At 37.8% G+C, this 16,907-nt stretch overlaps 1 protein-coding gene across 6 annotated transcripts in view; it reads right to left on the minus strand.

Annotated features, from left to right (window-relative positions):
- Positions 1-4,953: 4,953 nt before the first annotated feature.
- The window catches only part of LOC124155491 (chromodomain-helicase-DNA-binding protein 7), a 115,434-nt gene continuing 103,480 nt past the window's right edge, over positions 4,954-16,907 (minus strand). For 4 of the 6 annotated variants that reach the window (XM_046529346.1, XM_046529344.1, XM_046529341.1 and 1 more), the window contains 5 exons: positions 15,930-16,184; positions 14,773-14,899; positions 13,921-14,541; positions 12,292-12,510; positions 4,954-8,174 (listed from right to left, as the gene is read on the minus strand). In XM_046529346.1, coding sequence (XP_046385302.1) covers positions 6,675-8,174; positions 12,292-12,510; positions 13,921-14,541; positions 14,773-14,899; positions 15,930-16,184 — 2,722 coding nt within the window. In that variant the 3' untranslated portion in view covers positions 4,954-6,674. The remainder of the gene's footprint in view (positions 8,175-12,291; positions 12,511-13,920; positions 14,542-14,772; positions 14,900-15,929; positions 16,185-16,907) is intronic. The other 2 variants (XM_046529343.1, XM_046529345.1) reach the window with 2 other exon arrangements.

Consider the following 16,907-nt stretch of genomic DNA (forward strand, 5'->3'; position numbering starts at 1 on the left):
AGTCGGGTACATACAGTTTTTAGGGTCAGTCCTCACAGGGGCGCAGCTAGGAATTAAGGCTTTGGGGGGGGGGGGTTTAGGTGCAACTAATATCGGGGTGTGTGGGGGTATGGAATACCCACCAGGATAAGCGGTAGGTGCAAGATTAATAACTTGCGGAATTTTAAGATAAAAGGTTCAAAATGGTGAGTTTTACGGCTTTGTGAGGGATATTTTATTAATCCTTACACTATTCTATTAGTAATATCAATCCAATTGAGTAAAATGGATTAAACTTTAAAATTTCCCTGAGCTCTGGGGGGGCGGGGGGTTTATCCCTCAAAACCCCCCCCTCACTGCACCACTGAGTTCTCCCACCCCCCTCCCCCAGCGCTCGCAGACCTGTACGGGCCCGCCAGCTACCTGAGTCGGTCCTCGAGCGCCGGGGGAGTTAACTATGGGTATGTCCGTACGCCACCCTACGGTATACAGACTATAAACTTTATCTCTATGCTACGACGGCGCTGTTAAAATGAACCATCAGCAGTTGAATGCACCCTCGGGCACTTCTCTAATGTTGACCTCCCACCATTTCATTCGCGAGAGATTCCGCGAATACCAAGGTTCCCGCCAAGCAATCCACCCGGAAACAACCTGCGGGTTGTTATCGATCGTTGAGGGTAGAGCTCACTCCACACTAAACCACAGGAATGGAACTTAGGAATTTCATGCGATTCAGGGGTTATGGGGCAAATTCTTTCCAGAGGTACTCCACAAAAATCTCGGTTCTACTTTGAATAAGAATAGCTTATGATAGGAAGAATATTTGATATTGCTTTGATAATGAAATATTCACTCCCCTTTCCATATTAATAAAATAATTGTTGAATCTCAACCCATTATGACTTTTAACTTGAACGTTAGCACACTTTGGGAACCATTGAAGGAAGTCATCTTCTGCTCAAGACGATATCAAAATTACTTGAAGGGCCTCCACTGCTGTGGCCCATTGATGCCACAGTGACTTGCAGCCTGATCATGAAGTCGCAGCGATGTCATAGTGAGTAATGGGTTCTACTTGGGTATCTTTACAAAATTATAGGACATAAAAAGTTGGGGATTGCTTTGAGCTCAGCATAGAGTGATAGAGGAAGGCCTTTGTATTTTGAGAGAAAAATTACATTAAAATCACCTTTACTCAGCTGTGTGTAAAAAAACACTAAAAATTGTTTGGGGCAAACTGGAAAAGACACTATGAATAATTTTTTTGACGATGACAGCCTGAGATACTTATATTTGTCCTTACGTATGCGAAGGGTGAGACCGAGAAAAATTATATTCTTCTCCTCCTTCATAATTACTAAGAAGGCTGACAAATATCTTCACCAAGTGCAAACTGGTGTTTATGAAGTTACATCAGGCACTGAAGTACCTCAGGTTAGCCTTCCACAAAACAATACTCCACACCTTCAAGCCACACACGAAAAATCATATTTCCAATGAGGCTTTACTGATGGTCAAAACATTATATTGCCAATGTAAAAGAGTAACCATTATCCTTAATTATTTTTAGGAAAATATTATGTTCTCCATGGCTAGTAGCTGTCATGACCAGTGGCACATCCAGGGGGTTGACTTTTGGGGGATAAACCCACCCCCACCCCCCCAGAGCTCAAAGAAATTTTAAGTTTAATCCATTTTACTTAGTTGGATTGATATTACTAATAGAATAGTGTAAGGATTAATAAAATATCCCCCAGAAAGCCGTAAAACTCACCATTTATCTTAAAATTCTGCTATTCATTAATCTCGCACCTACCGCTCATACTGGCAGGTATTCTGTACCCCCAAACACCCCTGCTATTAGTTGCACCAAACCCCCCCTCAGCCTTAATTCCTAGCTGCGCCCCTGGTCATGACATCAGACTTTATCAGTCCATTGGCTACTGCACTCTCTAATTATATCCAGCTGATAAAAAATAGGTAGAAGTATAAATGTACAAACAAGATTTGTAAGAAATTTCTTCCCATGTCTCTTACTTAGTAGTCCAGACCTCTCTAATGTTTCTTGCAGAAACTTCAATCATTTTCAGTTCCAGGATCAGCTCAAATAACTTCAACACGTATACACCAAGTTATGGAGCTAGTAATAGAAACTTACAGACCAAGGACATAGTTAAACTCTCAAATTATTCAAGAAAATATAAACATTATTTGAGGAATATTGAAAAGAAAGAAGTTTAAAGAGGAGCATAGAAGTGCCGAATTTATATATATGCCTATGACTCACAGATAAGAGTTTACTCAGATTCTGTGAATATTTCTGCCTGAACTTCCTTAAATTTACAAGTCTTAGGAAACCACAGGAATGAAAACACAAAACAAGAACCCTCAAGCAAAGATCTCCACATATTTGGAAGTTTTATCTTACCCAAACCTCAAATTGCCCTGAGAATCATTGCCTGAGCAAAAAGTAGAAAGGATTTTCACTTTCTTAAGGCTGTTTCATACGGGGCACGTACTTGCAATCTGTGTATGAAGGCACAATCAAAATTGTGTGTAAAGCAATTAATTGCTAGAATGAATGATATATGATGGCAAAATAGCCCATCCTAATTTCGTTAGTGGATTCGCACAATTCCACACCATATTAAGAAAGATATGCTCTTATAACCTGTGTAATTATGTACATGCTCCATTTTAAAACGGCCTACTAAATAAATGAATAATAATGCCAAATCAATTAGGATCCAAACTCAGGAATTGGAATGTGCCAGAGACTTAATTAAAAAAAATATTTATCAATTTAATCATAGCGGAAGCCTCCTAACCAATAATTAGGAATTCTTCACCCGGAAATCAAGTGTCACAATTTTCATTACCTGGACAGCATGTGCATAAATTAACTAGATAAAATAATCAAGTAGGTCCAAAACTATCTTTTTCCTTTAACCTTTTGTCAAGCGCAATATTTTATTGGAATTGCTGAATCAGATGCAATGTGCCTGACGGGCACAGATGTAAAAAAATAATATTAACTATAAGCATGGGTCAGTAGTACACCTTACAAGTTAAAGCCACCATTAGAAGTGTACTTGAACATTTACATGTCTTCCATGCTATGCATATACCCCTTTACATGCCATCATATGGCCCCGGAACAATCCAGCAAGGTTCGATTTAACATACTCTTTAGGCTATTAAGTATTATTATATGTTATTTTAGCATGTGAATTCTATAAGTTTCAGTGTTTTTTATTTTTATAATAATGCTTTCATATCGCATCATTGTGCCATCATTTTGCTTAATTATGCTGAATAATCCGCCACTGCTCAGCCGGCATTGATGCGAAAAGTGAAAGGTTGCATATAGAGTGTCAAAACAAAAAGCTACTATAACCCTAGTAGCACCAAAAGGATCACATCTGTATACATTTAAGATTTCGTAATACATCGGTATACAGATTTGCAAATCTGTATATTATTCATATTTTATACATGTCTAATGATCCACGGTCCTTGATGTATACCAGAATCCTTAAAATATACAAATAATATCCTTACGGCATAACCAGGGATCATCAGACATGAATAATATACAGATTTACGACAAGTTATACATACTTAATCTATATAAAATCCATATTATGGCAGCAGATATAATATGTATAATATCTAGATTTATCTGCATGATGGAGGCCATTTGCATGTATTTTATACAGATATAATATGTATACGGTATATACCATGATGCGTATTAAATCTAGATATTATCCTTTTGGTGCTACTAGGGAAGCGTCAAGGATCCATGCCGCCTAAGGCACTAAGGAATGAATAAACTTGCACTGTGCCTGTCAGATCCATTGCACCCAATGGAAGGTTAAACACAGCAAGAAGAAATCTTTAAACTTTATTCCCAAAGATTTCAGGATTTAAAAAGAATAACGAGCTAAACATTGATGCAACTTACTAATCTTATGTGATGATGAGTGGTAAACTGACGGCTTTGCTTGACATTCCTAGAAAGCACCCATGTTTGTACACTCCTTTCAGTTTTTCTTGAGCTCATTCCTTAAATGTCAGCTACACATTGCCTTACAATCAGACAAAGCATCTATATGAAGAGTTAGATGGCACAAGTTAAAAAAATTAACCAACCTCATGCAGCATTGAAAATTTAAATACCATGGGCGTACCCAGTGGGAAGCACCTGCCCCCCCCCCCCTTCCGAAAGCAAAATTTCATTTAGTTCAAAGAAAGTTTTGAAAATTTTTATTTAAATCCAAGAAAAGTGATTTTAGTATAAAACATGTAGGTAGTTAAAATAAAAATATTTTTCCGGGCAAATAATTTTAAAAACTAATAAAGCACTGTTATAATTTTTTGAAATTCTAGTCTCCATAACCTTTTCTGTGTTACAACCTGAACGACCTCGGCTTGTCCCCCCCCCCCACCCTAATTTTGATCCTGGGTACGCCCTTCATCCATACAACAGAAAGCTTAGTCACTCATACTTGAAAGATGGTTTAAATACTTCTTCACTTATTAAATTAAAACATTATAATTGATAGCGTTTCTATTCATTGGTGGTAATTTTAATTTTCCATCTGGTTAAACCTGCAAATTGGACATAACAATATTTTTTTTATGTCCTGTCGACAAGAAAGAGTACTAGTAGTACTTACAGGAAAATTACTTTTTCTAATTGAAAGGTATCTCAGTTTGAAGGGAAGAAAATATCATGAACACATGTACTACATATCCATATGCTTCAAGAAATCAAGAGGGACTTCCATGATAATCACATACTTTTTTTTCTTTGGTCAAGATCAGTCATAGATATGAGCAAGATGATATGAAAATAACTTGATTATATGCCACAAATATTGTTTGCCTGAAAAAGAACAAATATTGTAAAGGAATGACAATGCCAACATTATGGCGAGGCTGATGCTGAAGAGAAATCAAACACCATTAATATTTTTATATTTAATTTAAATCTTAAAAAATTCTCACAACTTGGTGCAAATTTGATATGAGATATCAACCATGATAGATTGTAAGAATAACTTTTACTGTCATATGATGCATTTACTTCACCATTTAAAGCCATATTACTAACTTTCTCACTAGGTCACAAATACAGTAAACCCTATCTATTAATTTGCAAATCTTGACAAACAGCAGGGGAAATAACAGTGCATGATGCCATAAAATGTAATCAGGCACAAAAGACTGAACTAATCACAGACTTATGACTTCAGTATTTGAAATATTGTAACAAGTTAAATTAATAACTCAATTTACTGTATCCAACTTCAAGTAGAAGTCTACATAAACCCATCAATTGGGTGAACAATAATTAATATCCAGAGATATAACTAAGTTGAGAGGAAACTGGGGATCAGCTTTACATACACAATGAGTTTCCATAGAAAAATCATGGCTTCTGCCCCCTGATTGTTCGGGGCATCAGAATACAACCTACGAAACATCTATTATAAATAGAGAAACTTAAACTGGTGAAAGTAAATAAAGAGAGAAATTCAGCAATGCATGGAGTTATATCTTTACCTCCAGAAATAGTTATATTTTCAACCTGTTTGTAGCCCTAGACAGGAGAAAAAAATTTGCACCAAATATTTATACTGTAAGAGTATTTATTTTAACATTCACCTGTGAGGGTATGATTATTGACACCAAATTACAATTTAAGCTTTTCATCTTATTTTTGTACAAAATATTCTAGAGCTTTGAACAGAACTGGAAGTCAATCAAGAAATTTGGTTTTCTGTCAGCTTTATAAGAGGCTTTGATGAAGTTTCCCAGAAGATTAATTGCAGCTGTGTCTGAGCAGTAACGCCAGCAAAACTTGTAAATGCAAAATACAATAAATAGTGCACAAATAAAAATACATAGAAAAAGAGTAACATCAGCAGCAAAATATATATATTTATATAAATACTTCTGCAACATTTTCATGTATCACTACTTTCTGGTTAAATAACAAAAGTATCATAATACCCCTTTACAACCTATACAAACAAGTAAGAACAATTTTATTCACTTCTGCCAGCACAACACAGCATGTATGTACAATTTATCAGCAATGATCACTGTTTTACAATGATGTTAGGAAGAGCATTCCAAACTATCTCCCAGAAACTTGATTTAATAGTAAAAAATGGCCATACTACATATTTCCGCTGCAAGATCAGTAGTCATGCTAATTGGGTGATACATGATTCTCACAACCCCACCACTTTTGATCATAACACTTGCATAACCTTTTATATTCAACCATATTCCTTGGGTGACAAAATAAGCTACAATAGCTGCAGATAGCAAGGAGATTGGAATGGGAAAGAACTATATAAAAAAGAAAAAGAAACTCAAATAGCAATACCTTCTTATATCAGCAATGATGGACCAATTGCTATCACAGAATTTAAGGGATTCAAGAGATTTCGAAAAAAAGATACAAGAACACTGCGCAGGAACAAAAAACGGACAGGTCCTAAGATTGGAGGATACAACACAAATACACACACGCACACAGACTTGGAGACGAAGGGATCCCCATTTTCTCATTTGCACTCAACAACACACAAGCTATGTGCCTAGCATATAGCACGCACCCATTTTTTGTTAAAATGTCAACCTACAAAGGGGATATTTCTCCCTTAAGAGTATTGTCACGACTCTCCTCCACCATCCTCCTCCGCAGAGGCACTCGGAGGCGAATGGTGGGAGTGTGTTTCAGCACCCTCCGACGCCTCCGATGAGGCACCCTTGCCACCACCCCCCCCACTACTCGAAAGCCCCTTTCTCTCCACCACGCTTTCCTTCAGTTTGCTCACGGCATCCTCCAGCCTGGCAGGCCTCGGGCGCTTGGCAGCACTGCTTCCCATCCCACTCCCTAATCCCGCTGAGCCATGACTTGACCTCGATCGCCTCCCACTCTGTGCGGTGGAAGCGCTATCCCCCGCACAATCGTCAGATGGTTCCCGATCGCCCTCCACACCTCCCTGCTGTTTCCCTGTCCTTTCCTCACTGCTTTCATGCTCTGCCTTTGAAGAGGACTCACCGTTCCTACCCACGCTCTGTTCTGCCCCCTCGCTCAACACTGGCTCTATGTTAATACCTTGCTGGAAAAGCCCTTGGGCACTAAGTAGTCGCTGAAGGTGCCTTTGCTGCTTCTCGAGCGCTTCTTTGGCTTCACGTGCTCGGTGTCGATGATTCGAAGCCAAGCTGGGGCGTCCGCGGTTGCTCTGGGACCCTGGTGGCCTGCCGGCTGCCATGGGAGTGGAGGATGTGTTTGAGGTTGGGGTTGCAGAAGAAGTGCTCACTCCATTCAGCAACCCACACTGCTGCGCAAGGCTGTCATATGCTGGTGACATTCCAGGCTGCATGGAGAATGGGTTCAGGCCACCCAACCCAAGGGGTGTGTACAAGAGGCTGGGGTTGGGGAAAAAGAAAGGAAATGCAGAAGAAGTAGGGATATTGGGAGTGCTGGCGCCTTTACTGCCTTCAGACTTCCTACTCTTGCCACTGCCTGAACCCCGAGATGACCCATCTGCTTGCGAAGTATCCATGGAAGGAAGGTTCAGTCCAGCTAAATTAGCAAAGAGTGAGTTGGCAAGGCTGAGATTCGAAACACCACTCAGACCCCCGAGTCCAGCAAGACCACCCATGGCTCCCAACCCAGGTATGTTGCCTGCAGCGGCTGAATTAGACCCACTGCCCCCGCCAAATGGCATTAACAGAGGATTGTTCTTTGGGTCAAAGGCACCAAGACCCAGTCCAGAGAGGAGTGCAGGGCTTAAACTTGAGAGACCTGCTGCAATGGATGACATTGAAGGGGTGGAAGTCACAGGAGAGGGAGCTGAAGAAGATGGGTATGAATGACCACTAGAAGAAGTGGGGCACTGACTATGGCTCCCAACTTGCCCAGAATGGGAGCCCATGGGCCTTCCCGGTCCCTTTTTGCGTTGCTCTCCACCCACTGCAGAGCTAGTGCTGACAGAGGGAGCAGCACCTACACTAATGCCTTGAGGAAGTCGTTTCTGCAGGTCACGTGGCAGATTTCCCCTTTCTTTAACCAAGTCCGCCCACTTTGGATCAATGTCAAACATTGGATTCTCCACCAACCAAGCTCCTAGCCTCTTAAGTTGTGGTGCTTTATTCCCCGAAATCTAGTTAGGAAGAAAAAACAACAGTTGAAACACTGTGAAAACCCATTAGCAAACAAGTACCTTAATTTCAGCATTGTATAACTCTGTAAAAAAATTATTTTGCATGGTAGACCTTCACTTTATTTATTAATTGCCAAAAATTGCAAAAATGCCTTCACATTAAGCGATTAAAAATAAATTATGCTAATAACAAACAATGCTCAACATACAACATGATAATAATGTATTCTACAGAACTGATCATAAAAAGAATTCCGTTGTAATGCTAACCAGCATATTTCCAGACCAGGTATCATCTTAAATCATAAATGAATATATGGGAACATAATAGGGCATCTGTATCATATTTGAATAGGTCCAATGATTTAAAACATTAGATGAATATTATTTAAAAGTTACAGAGTTCCAACACCATAAAATTCCTCTGGACAATTGATCACCTATATAATGGGTTTTACTTTTTCCTTTCATTTTCAAAATGTTTTATGTCACAATTAATATGCCAATGAAGAGTTTACTGGGGATGGAAATATGAAGACTTAGCTTTGATAAGGTTCATCACGTATATGGAAATATTTCATTGAATACACATTACCTTACAACTGAAGTAAATTTATTTATTTTCAAATGCTGCCAGGAGCAAATTATTAGGACAATTTGCTAATTTTAAAATGAAATCTGATGTGAAAATGACTATAACAAAGCATGGTCATAGGAATGATTAATTCACTCTTTAAGATCAAATCCAAGATGAACGCAATTTTAAGACAATTTTTGGAACATTGAAACGTTTTAGGAATTTTGCAGCGGAAAAGGAAAAAAATAATATATAATTGCCATAAAACTTTGACTTCTTTTTAATTCTCAATTGAAGAATACCATGCCTAATTTGGAGCACACATTATTGACTGACAGGCAACCTGTACATCACCAGCACGATGTCAATTTTGGCATGGTTAGCTTAATTATTAGCTATCCAGTTGCTTTTTGAAGATAAATTAAGATGTTCTCATTGTTTTACTGGAAACCATTGCATTAATCATGGGTAGGCGTAAACTCAAAGTAAAATTAATACTAACTTTAATTAATACAAAACACCTTATTGTTCATGCGATTGTTCTAGCGTCAATAATACAGTGAGAAGATAACAGCATGAAATTTTCTGGAATATTTCATAGTTGAGAAAAGTGACAGCAGGCCAATATCTAACTCATGGCCACTCAAAGTCATGGAATTAAGGTTTCAAAATCATTTTCATGAGGTAAAATAGCCACAAGAGGAAGCCAGGAGACTATTGATTAAAAAAAACAATGGGCCTTTCTAAGCCAAACACAGTAGTTTTTTCTTTCATTCAATTACCTAATATGGCCAGGAGAATTCTTTGATTTTGCTCCAAGTGCATTTTTTCCCATTCTTTTCCATAATTACACAGTTAATGATTGTTATCATTGTTAATAATTACTCTATTATTTTTTCATTTATACTGTGAATTTCATTCACTGAATTTAACCTAAGATCTCCATTTCTGTTGCTTCACCGGTTTTTAAATTTCTTTCAATCTATAACAATTCTCACTAAATACTTACTTGCCTTTTGTTCACGTCACAAGACAAATATCAGATCTGAATTAAGTTGATGGATTAATGCTACAGAAAATGTTGCCCATGTTATTTAACGCTTACGTTTATCTTTAGTGTATTTTGTATAGCATTTTGTTTGGAAAAGTTAGTTAAGGGTGCTAATAATTAAACTTTGTTCCATATTTCATTAATCAGTTCATTTGACAATTGTCTTTCTTTTTGATTTCTTGAGTCCATCTCAATTTTACTTTTGTGAAATTATGGTCAATTAATCCAAGTAATAAGTATACAATTTAATACTTGAATTTAATAAAATAGAAAAAGAAACAAAAGAATAAAATGATAAAATAAATCAATTAATCATTATTTATCCATAACCACTCTCAATTTTTTACCTAATATGTACTTAGCTGTAACTGAAATAAAAATCCTTTACCTTACACCTCTAGTAAAATTAAAATTACCGTTTATGTCTGAATATAGTCCCCCCTTTTTTTCCAAAAATGCCCCGGGTAAAAGTAAAGGGGGGGGACAATATTCGGAGAAATACGTATGTAAGCTAAATTATGATGCACCAATTCTTAAAGCTGGCTTTTCGTTGCAAAGCTGTGGGGTGGCAAACTAAGGTATCAATTTTTTTTATGATGCAACTGCAGTTGTAGTTGAGAATTATGCATCCAATTGTAATCCTTTCAAATTAAGTTGGGTTGGAAAAAACTTCATCTTAGATTCCTGCAAATATGGTAATACAAACCTTTGTTCAAAGTGAAAAAGGCAAAAGGTAAATGTGGAAATGGTCGCAGCAGGAAAATTTAACAGAGATTACAATTTGCCACCACGTTTTATTGAAAAGCATAAAGCAAGACAACCTTCACTCACCTCTGTTTTAACCCAGAGTTAGGTTAGGTTGTTTAGGTTAGGGTAACACTCATCCTGGATTTAACAACGATACCTCCACTGCAAAAACGCTAAACAATCGTCCACCGAATTAAATCCGCTCATCTAGTAGCCCAACAATACAAATCCACTCAGCTGGCTGTGTCCGGAGCATAAATGCTCAGCTCCTATTCTCCTTCGAGGTGAGTGTTTATGCTCCAGACACTGCCGGCTGAGCGGATTTGTATTATTAGGCTACTAGATGAGCAGATTTGATTCGGTGGCGGATTGTTGAGCGTTTTTGCAGTGGAGGTATCAACAAGGTCACTGAGGGAGAGAATTTATCATGTTTTCTTGGACCATTACACATCAAAATTTGAATTTCAGAAAATTACGCCAAGGATATTTACTTAAAGCATTGGAAGGATTCTTCAAGATCTGAATTTCAGGCCATAGTTCTACTCATGAAGGGATGCACACAGAATAGAACAATCATTGCCAATTAATACCTTAATGTGTACACATCTTTCCCTTTTCACATAACAGGAAAGGAAAATACACAGGAAATTAAGAATATGGAAATGTGATTTTTCATCCCTTATAAAGATTAAAAAGTTATGTATTAAATACAGAAACATAAAAGCAAATCGTAAGAGAGGTTAATAAATGTGATACATAAATTAGTATTGAAAGTAAGGTGAGAAAAGATATACGTAGCAAAAACAATGAGATTGCATGATTAAATAGTGTAAGAAATTAACCTCTTTATGAGTATACATAGTTACATATATGCATTAAGCTGACCAAGAGCCTGTTTTTCAAAAATGTGGAAATAAAAAGTCTAGCCACAATAAAGTTAAGAGAAAAACTAAATAAGGGCTCCTTCTAAGGCATTAAAAATAAGAGAATCAATTATAATACTGAGAAAATAACAGTTATATGGAATTCACTGTCAGCAATTTAACTCTATATTTTTCAGTCTAACGTCCAAAAAGAAAACTTGGTTAGTGTTGAAGTGACTATTTTACTGAAGAATAAGAAACCCAAGCCATCACAAATGATGCACTTCATCTTGTGGGGTAAATTAAATATCGAGTAGGTTTATTGATGAAATTATAAAGTGGAAATATTAGATTTAGCCCATAATAGATCCATTCAATTAAACACATGCCTTAACCATCCTGGTATAATTATATGTAGAATAATGCTTGAGTTAAAAATATTATGTTCATGAATGGAAATGACCAAGTCAAATTACAGAGGAATAGATGAATTATGTTCAGCAGAAGACAGGAACAACATTACGTCAACTCACCTGAACATCCATGATAAAGGGAATACCAGTGTGGATTTATGTGAAATGTAGTCACAAATAACTGGCTATCCCACTGAGGGACATATAAGAGCTGCAACAACGAGTTTTCACTGCATTAACTTTGACCACTGAGAAAATCTACATCACCTACAGATCTGCCAGAAGAAAGCCCGATGAATTCAAATGGCATACTTTTCTAGATACTGCAACTTCATTGACCTAATTCAAATGGGCAGCAACTGCCACGCGTGCTTGCTTTTGCCCTTTTCAGAGGTCCTTTACTATGAGCTTTCCTGTCAAAACCGAGGCCACCCTGAATGCTGGAGTGACAAATTTAAAACCTCACCTTCTTCCCTGTTACACGATTAATGACAGAAATATTCTCGTCTCCGGACAGCTTCTTCCAATCGAGAAGACCAGGATCTTGGCGGGGTCGTCGTCTCCTAACTGATGACTGTAGATCTACAACTTGTGCAGCTGATGCATTTCCAGCAGTGGCATGCTGAGTCGTATTATGGGATCGCTCAGGAATGAGAGATGAATGCTCAGCCAACCACTTGTTAACCTAATATAGAATATTGAGGTTAAGAAATAAACTAAAAACTTACTAAGGAGAATTATAAAGAATTACCTGGGCAGAAACCAAACGAAATCAATTTAATCATAACTGAATAAAAAAATAAATTTACATGTTTGCACAAGTAACTGTTTTGGGGAAGAATTTGTGCAATCACCAAAAGTTACCCCCCTCATAATATATGTTTCGATAGTTAAATTTCTTCTCACTTTCAGCCTCCTACATGCTGACTTTTCTAAGCCAATCTACCAGGTGATTCTTGAGCTAACTTTCAGAGATCTCTCCCCCAACAGCAAAACATCCACAGCAGGTCACTAACGGGCACTAAGGAGACAGCATTACTGGACATGGACTTTCCAGCGAGTGTAATTGCAAGACTGAAACAGGCACTTTGGTCAAGGCACAGTGAAAACTCGTTATGAACACTTGCAAACTATGATTGAGAACTTGAACGATTAAAATAGATAGTGATGGGTTGATCAATGACTGGCAATTACATCATTAGTTCATTTTTCACATAGTAGTATAAATGTATTTCAAATTTAAAGTTAAAAATGAATAAAATCTTCTAAGTAAACTAAGAACCAATGCCTGTGACTGAAATAGTGGAATAGAAGATGCAGAAATGATTGATGAAAAATGACCCACGAGCATGGGATGATTCATTAGTAGGGTGGACCAGGAGCAACATATAAAGTTCCGTGAAAGAGTCACATACAGGATTTGGCATTCTGCACTGAAATATGCAATATGGGTAGCTTCAAGTGAGTTTGGAAAAAAATAAAAGCAGATGGATACATCACAAAATTAAGAAAATCCAATTCAGTAGTAAATCCTATTGACTCAAAATCCATTTTTATGAGATTGGTTGCAATAAAATGAAAGAATGAAGAGAGGCTGTGAAAACCCTGATAAAAAAGTGATGGCAATGAGGTCAACCTCAAGAGTCAATAAGCAGCACTAAATGTTATTAGAATCTTAAAGCAGTAATTCCAACAGCACATATAAGATGACTTATTAATCACACACACCCACACACAATTAAAAGATGAGACAAATTACAATAATGACGAACCTGAAAGATGTTAGAATACTTTAAAAGGCAAATGGCTCAGGTTCCATCAATGCACTAAAAAAGAGCTACTGTATGAAGCATTAAGGGCATTGCCCTAAGCATCATTCAAACTACACATTTTTTCTAATTTAAACTTATTGTTGATAGTATCACAAAAAATTATACAGATCAGAGATAATTAAAACAAACATGATATTGTAAAAACCTAGCTTTACTCCATCACAAGAAGGTAGTAGAGATCAAAGCTTCAGTGGAAAAAGAATTACCTCAAGACAGGGACCGTCTGTCAAAGGGTCCATCAATTTGTGGATGATGACACTCACCTTCGCTTCATGGGAGTATGAACTTCCTAGACGGGAGAAGTCAGCAACCCTTCCAAGGTCTGCCAGCATGGTCTCATACATATTTTTCCGTTGGCTCTGCTGTTGCTGTGCCTGAGGCATTTGTGATGTCGATTGTGATGAACGCAACTGTGGTGATTGAGCCATTCTGTGCTGTTGCTGCTGCTGTTGTTGCTGCTGCTGTTGTTGTTGTTGTTGCTGCTGCTGCTGCTGCTGTTGCATTGCATGTGACGAAGCCATAGCTGATGAGTGATGTTGACTCATGCCCATGTGAGCACGACCAGGAACAGGGAGCCTCTGACTTTTGGATGGTTGCCCATGAGCTGACTGGGGAGGGGGGCGTGACTGGCTTGGGGGAACAGATGTGACCGTGATGGTAAAAGGCTTGGTGTTCGATTGCTGTTGAGGGGACATAGTGCCATGGCGACCTTTGTGGGAGGCTCCCTGAGGAGCATTATGAGATGCTGACATTGGAATTGGCGTGATGGAAGTACCAGACTTCTTCACTTCCGAGAAGAGGGACTGCTCTTTAGCAGCTGACAACCCAAGGACTATTTCATCCAGCTTTCGCCGTTTCTTCTCTTTGCCAGCTGGTTCCTCCACCTTGAGTAAAAAAAGTGCAATATATTATGGTTGGAGAGCCATGTATGACAGCAAAATGAAGGCATAAAGCTTTGTAGTGGCTGAATTGATCGGAAGTCATTGAGCAGAAGGCACCTTAAACTCAGAAAAAAAAGAAGAGACAAAGCCTTTCATAACCATTTCTATAGTTAAAAAGATAAATGCAACATAAAAAAAATTTATCATTAAAAAAATTCAAATTAGTCTACTTACACATACTTTTCTCTTCATCAACTTGTCCAACATATCATCAAGCTTGCTTTTTTGCTTATTCCTTGTAGACATAGAGAAATCTTGAACCTCACCAGAATCTTTCCCTCCACCTTCCATTTTGGGCAACCTGAAATAATTAATAAAGGACATAATAGAGGATTTTCACCACATTCTCATGTAAGCTAACAAAGAGTAGTAAAGCACTAGAAGTTATCAGGCATGAAAGTTTTCACATACCATATGATGCAACATAAATGCATCCAAAAAGGGTATAATATCTGTATTAACTACCTCCTTATTAACCCCCATCTGTGAAATCTAGACACACAGCCAACTCAAATTCTTCTCAGGAAAACTGGTGGATATTATGACCAGTTACATGGGACTTTGGAGAATTAATGTCTTAATCAAACTCATTTGTGTGGCCGGAGTAAGGAGCAGGAGTCAGAGATCGTGAGGGCTTCAGTCAACCAATTATTGTAAACGAAGACGGATCACCAGATTATGTTTTAGACTAGATTTGTCCTAATTATGATAGGATAGCATTTCATAACTCTCTGAATTACATTATTCACTGAATCTGTAGGAACTAGAGATCCGTGAAATTCATGAGACGCGGTATTGCGAAATACTGCAAAATAACACGAAATAACGCAAAATAATCGCATCTAATGAGTCATAATCTATTATAGCCTAAGCCTTCATTGTTTAACGCTGCTGACATTCATTTGATCTATCTCATTACAATTCCAAGGTCATTTGGCTTGTTTTGTCTTGCGCACATTGAATTCGCATAACATCACACACTGTAGTAATATCTATGCTGGAATTTACCGTGAAATTAAACACGGCCTCTCTCTTCGCTTCACATTTATCAATCCTGATATTATCGGAAATGTCTAGAGTAACGCACTTTCTCTCCTGAAGAATTAGATTTTCTGAATCAACAAATACCTGAAAGAAATTCGACGTGGCCACGAAAGAGCGCAAATATAAACTCACGCGGCTGGCACACTTCAATGCCGAGCAGTAATTAGACACAGGGGCTTCCACAATACATATTACCAGAACTTTCAGCAGATGTAATAATCTGAGGCAATAACTTATTAAGCTTATAAGTAGGCATCAAAGTAAATAAATACACTAAAATTACTGACCCTGAAGAGAGGTCAATTGGTGTAAGAGTGCTTGATGTGCCCGGTATCAATGTCGTTGGGCCAATACTTTTTACAATTGGAGTACCACTTGTCCCCGATGTATTCGGCTGATGATCTTGGTTAGGCGAGGACGATGATTGAGAATTACTTGGGTGATACTTTCCAAGGTCATAAGAAGATAAGGGCATGGAGAGTACACGTGTGCTGCCCTGCTGTTGATGAGCAGGTGGTGGTTGCATATTTCCTTGCATCCTCCTAAAAGAAAAACAAACAGAAAACCATTAGTTTGGTTTTGAAATTCCAGGAAAGATCAACCCTTGGTTCCTGGTTATGTCTTTACTAAAACAAGCAATCATAAATATAATAATACACATACACCCATGCCTCGTATAGCGCAAGGGATGCGTTCCTTGGGGTCTTTGCGCTATATGAATTTGCGTTATATGAGAGCGTTTTAACCTTTTCCCTACTAAAGACGTAAATATACGTGTGGATGTTTCTGGACCCAGGAGACGAACGCCGTGTATTTCCGTCTGAGATTTTCCTGACCAAGAGAATGAAAGTCGTATACATACGTCTTCTAGCTCTCCCCCTTTTATGATGGATGTCTTTGTTTCGGGACCCAACACCGCAGGGTTTAGGCTTTACCCTTGGAATCCAGGAGCAGGTACCCTGACCCCTCGTCTTTTATTACCCCTCTTAGAGGTAAGCATGCAATTGTTTATCTAGTTAGTTTTTGAAATAAATATTTGTTCTTTTCTCAAGAAATATGAACTAAGAATTGAATTCTTTGTCTTTTGAGCTGCGTTTACAATTTTTAAACGAAATTCTATGATAAATATTAACTTATATCTTCACTTCTGTAAAAACATCGACATGGAAATTGTTGCTACATTAAATCATTAATACTGACCTTAGAACTTCGTTTAAAATTTGACAATGCTCAGAAAAAAATGAGAAATTCAATTCAAAGTCTGC

Source organism: Ischnura elegans, chromosome 3 (assembly GCF_921293095.1).
Source record: "Ischnura elegans chromosome 3, ioIscEleg1.1, whole genome shotgun sequence".
Taxonomy (NCBI): Eukaryota; Metazoa; Arthropoda; class Insecta; order Odonata; family Coenagrionidae; genus Ischnura; species Ischnura elegans.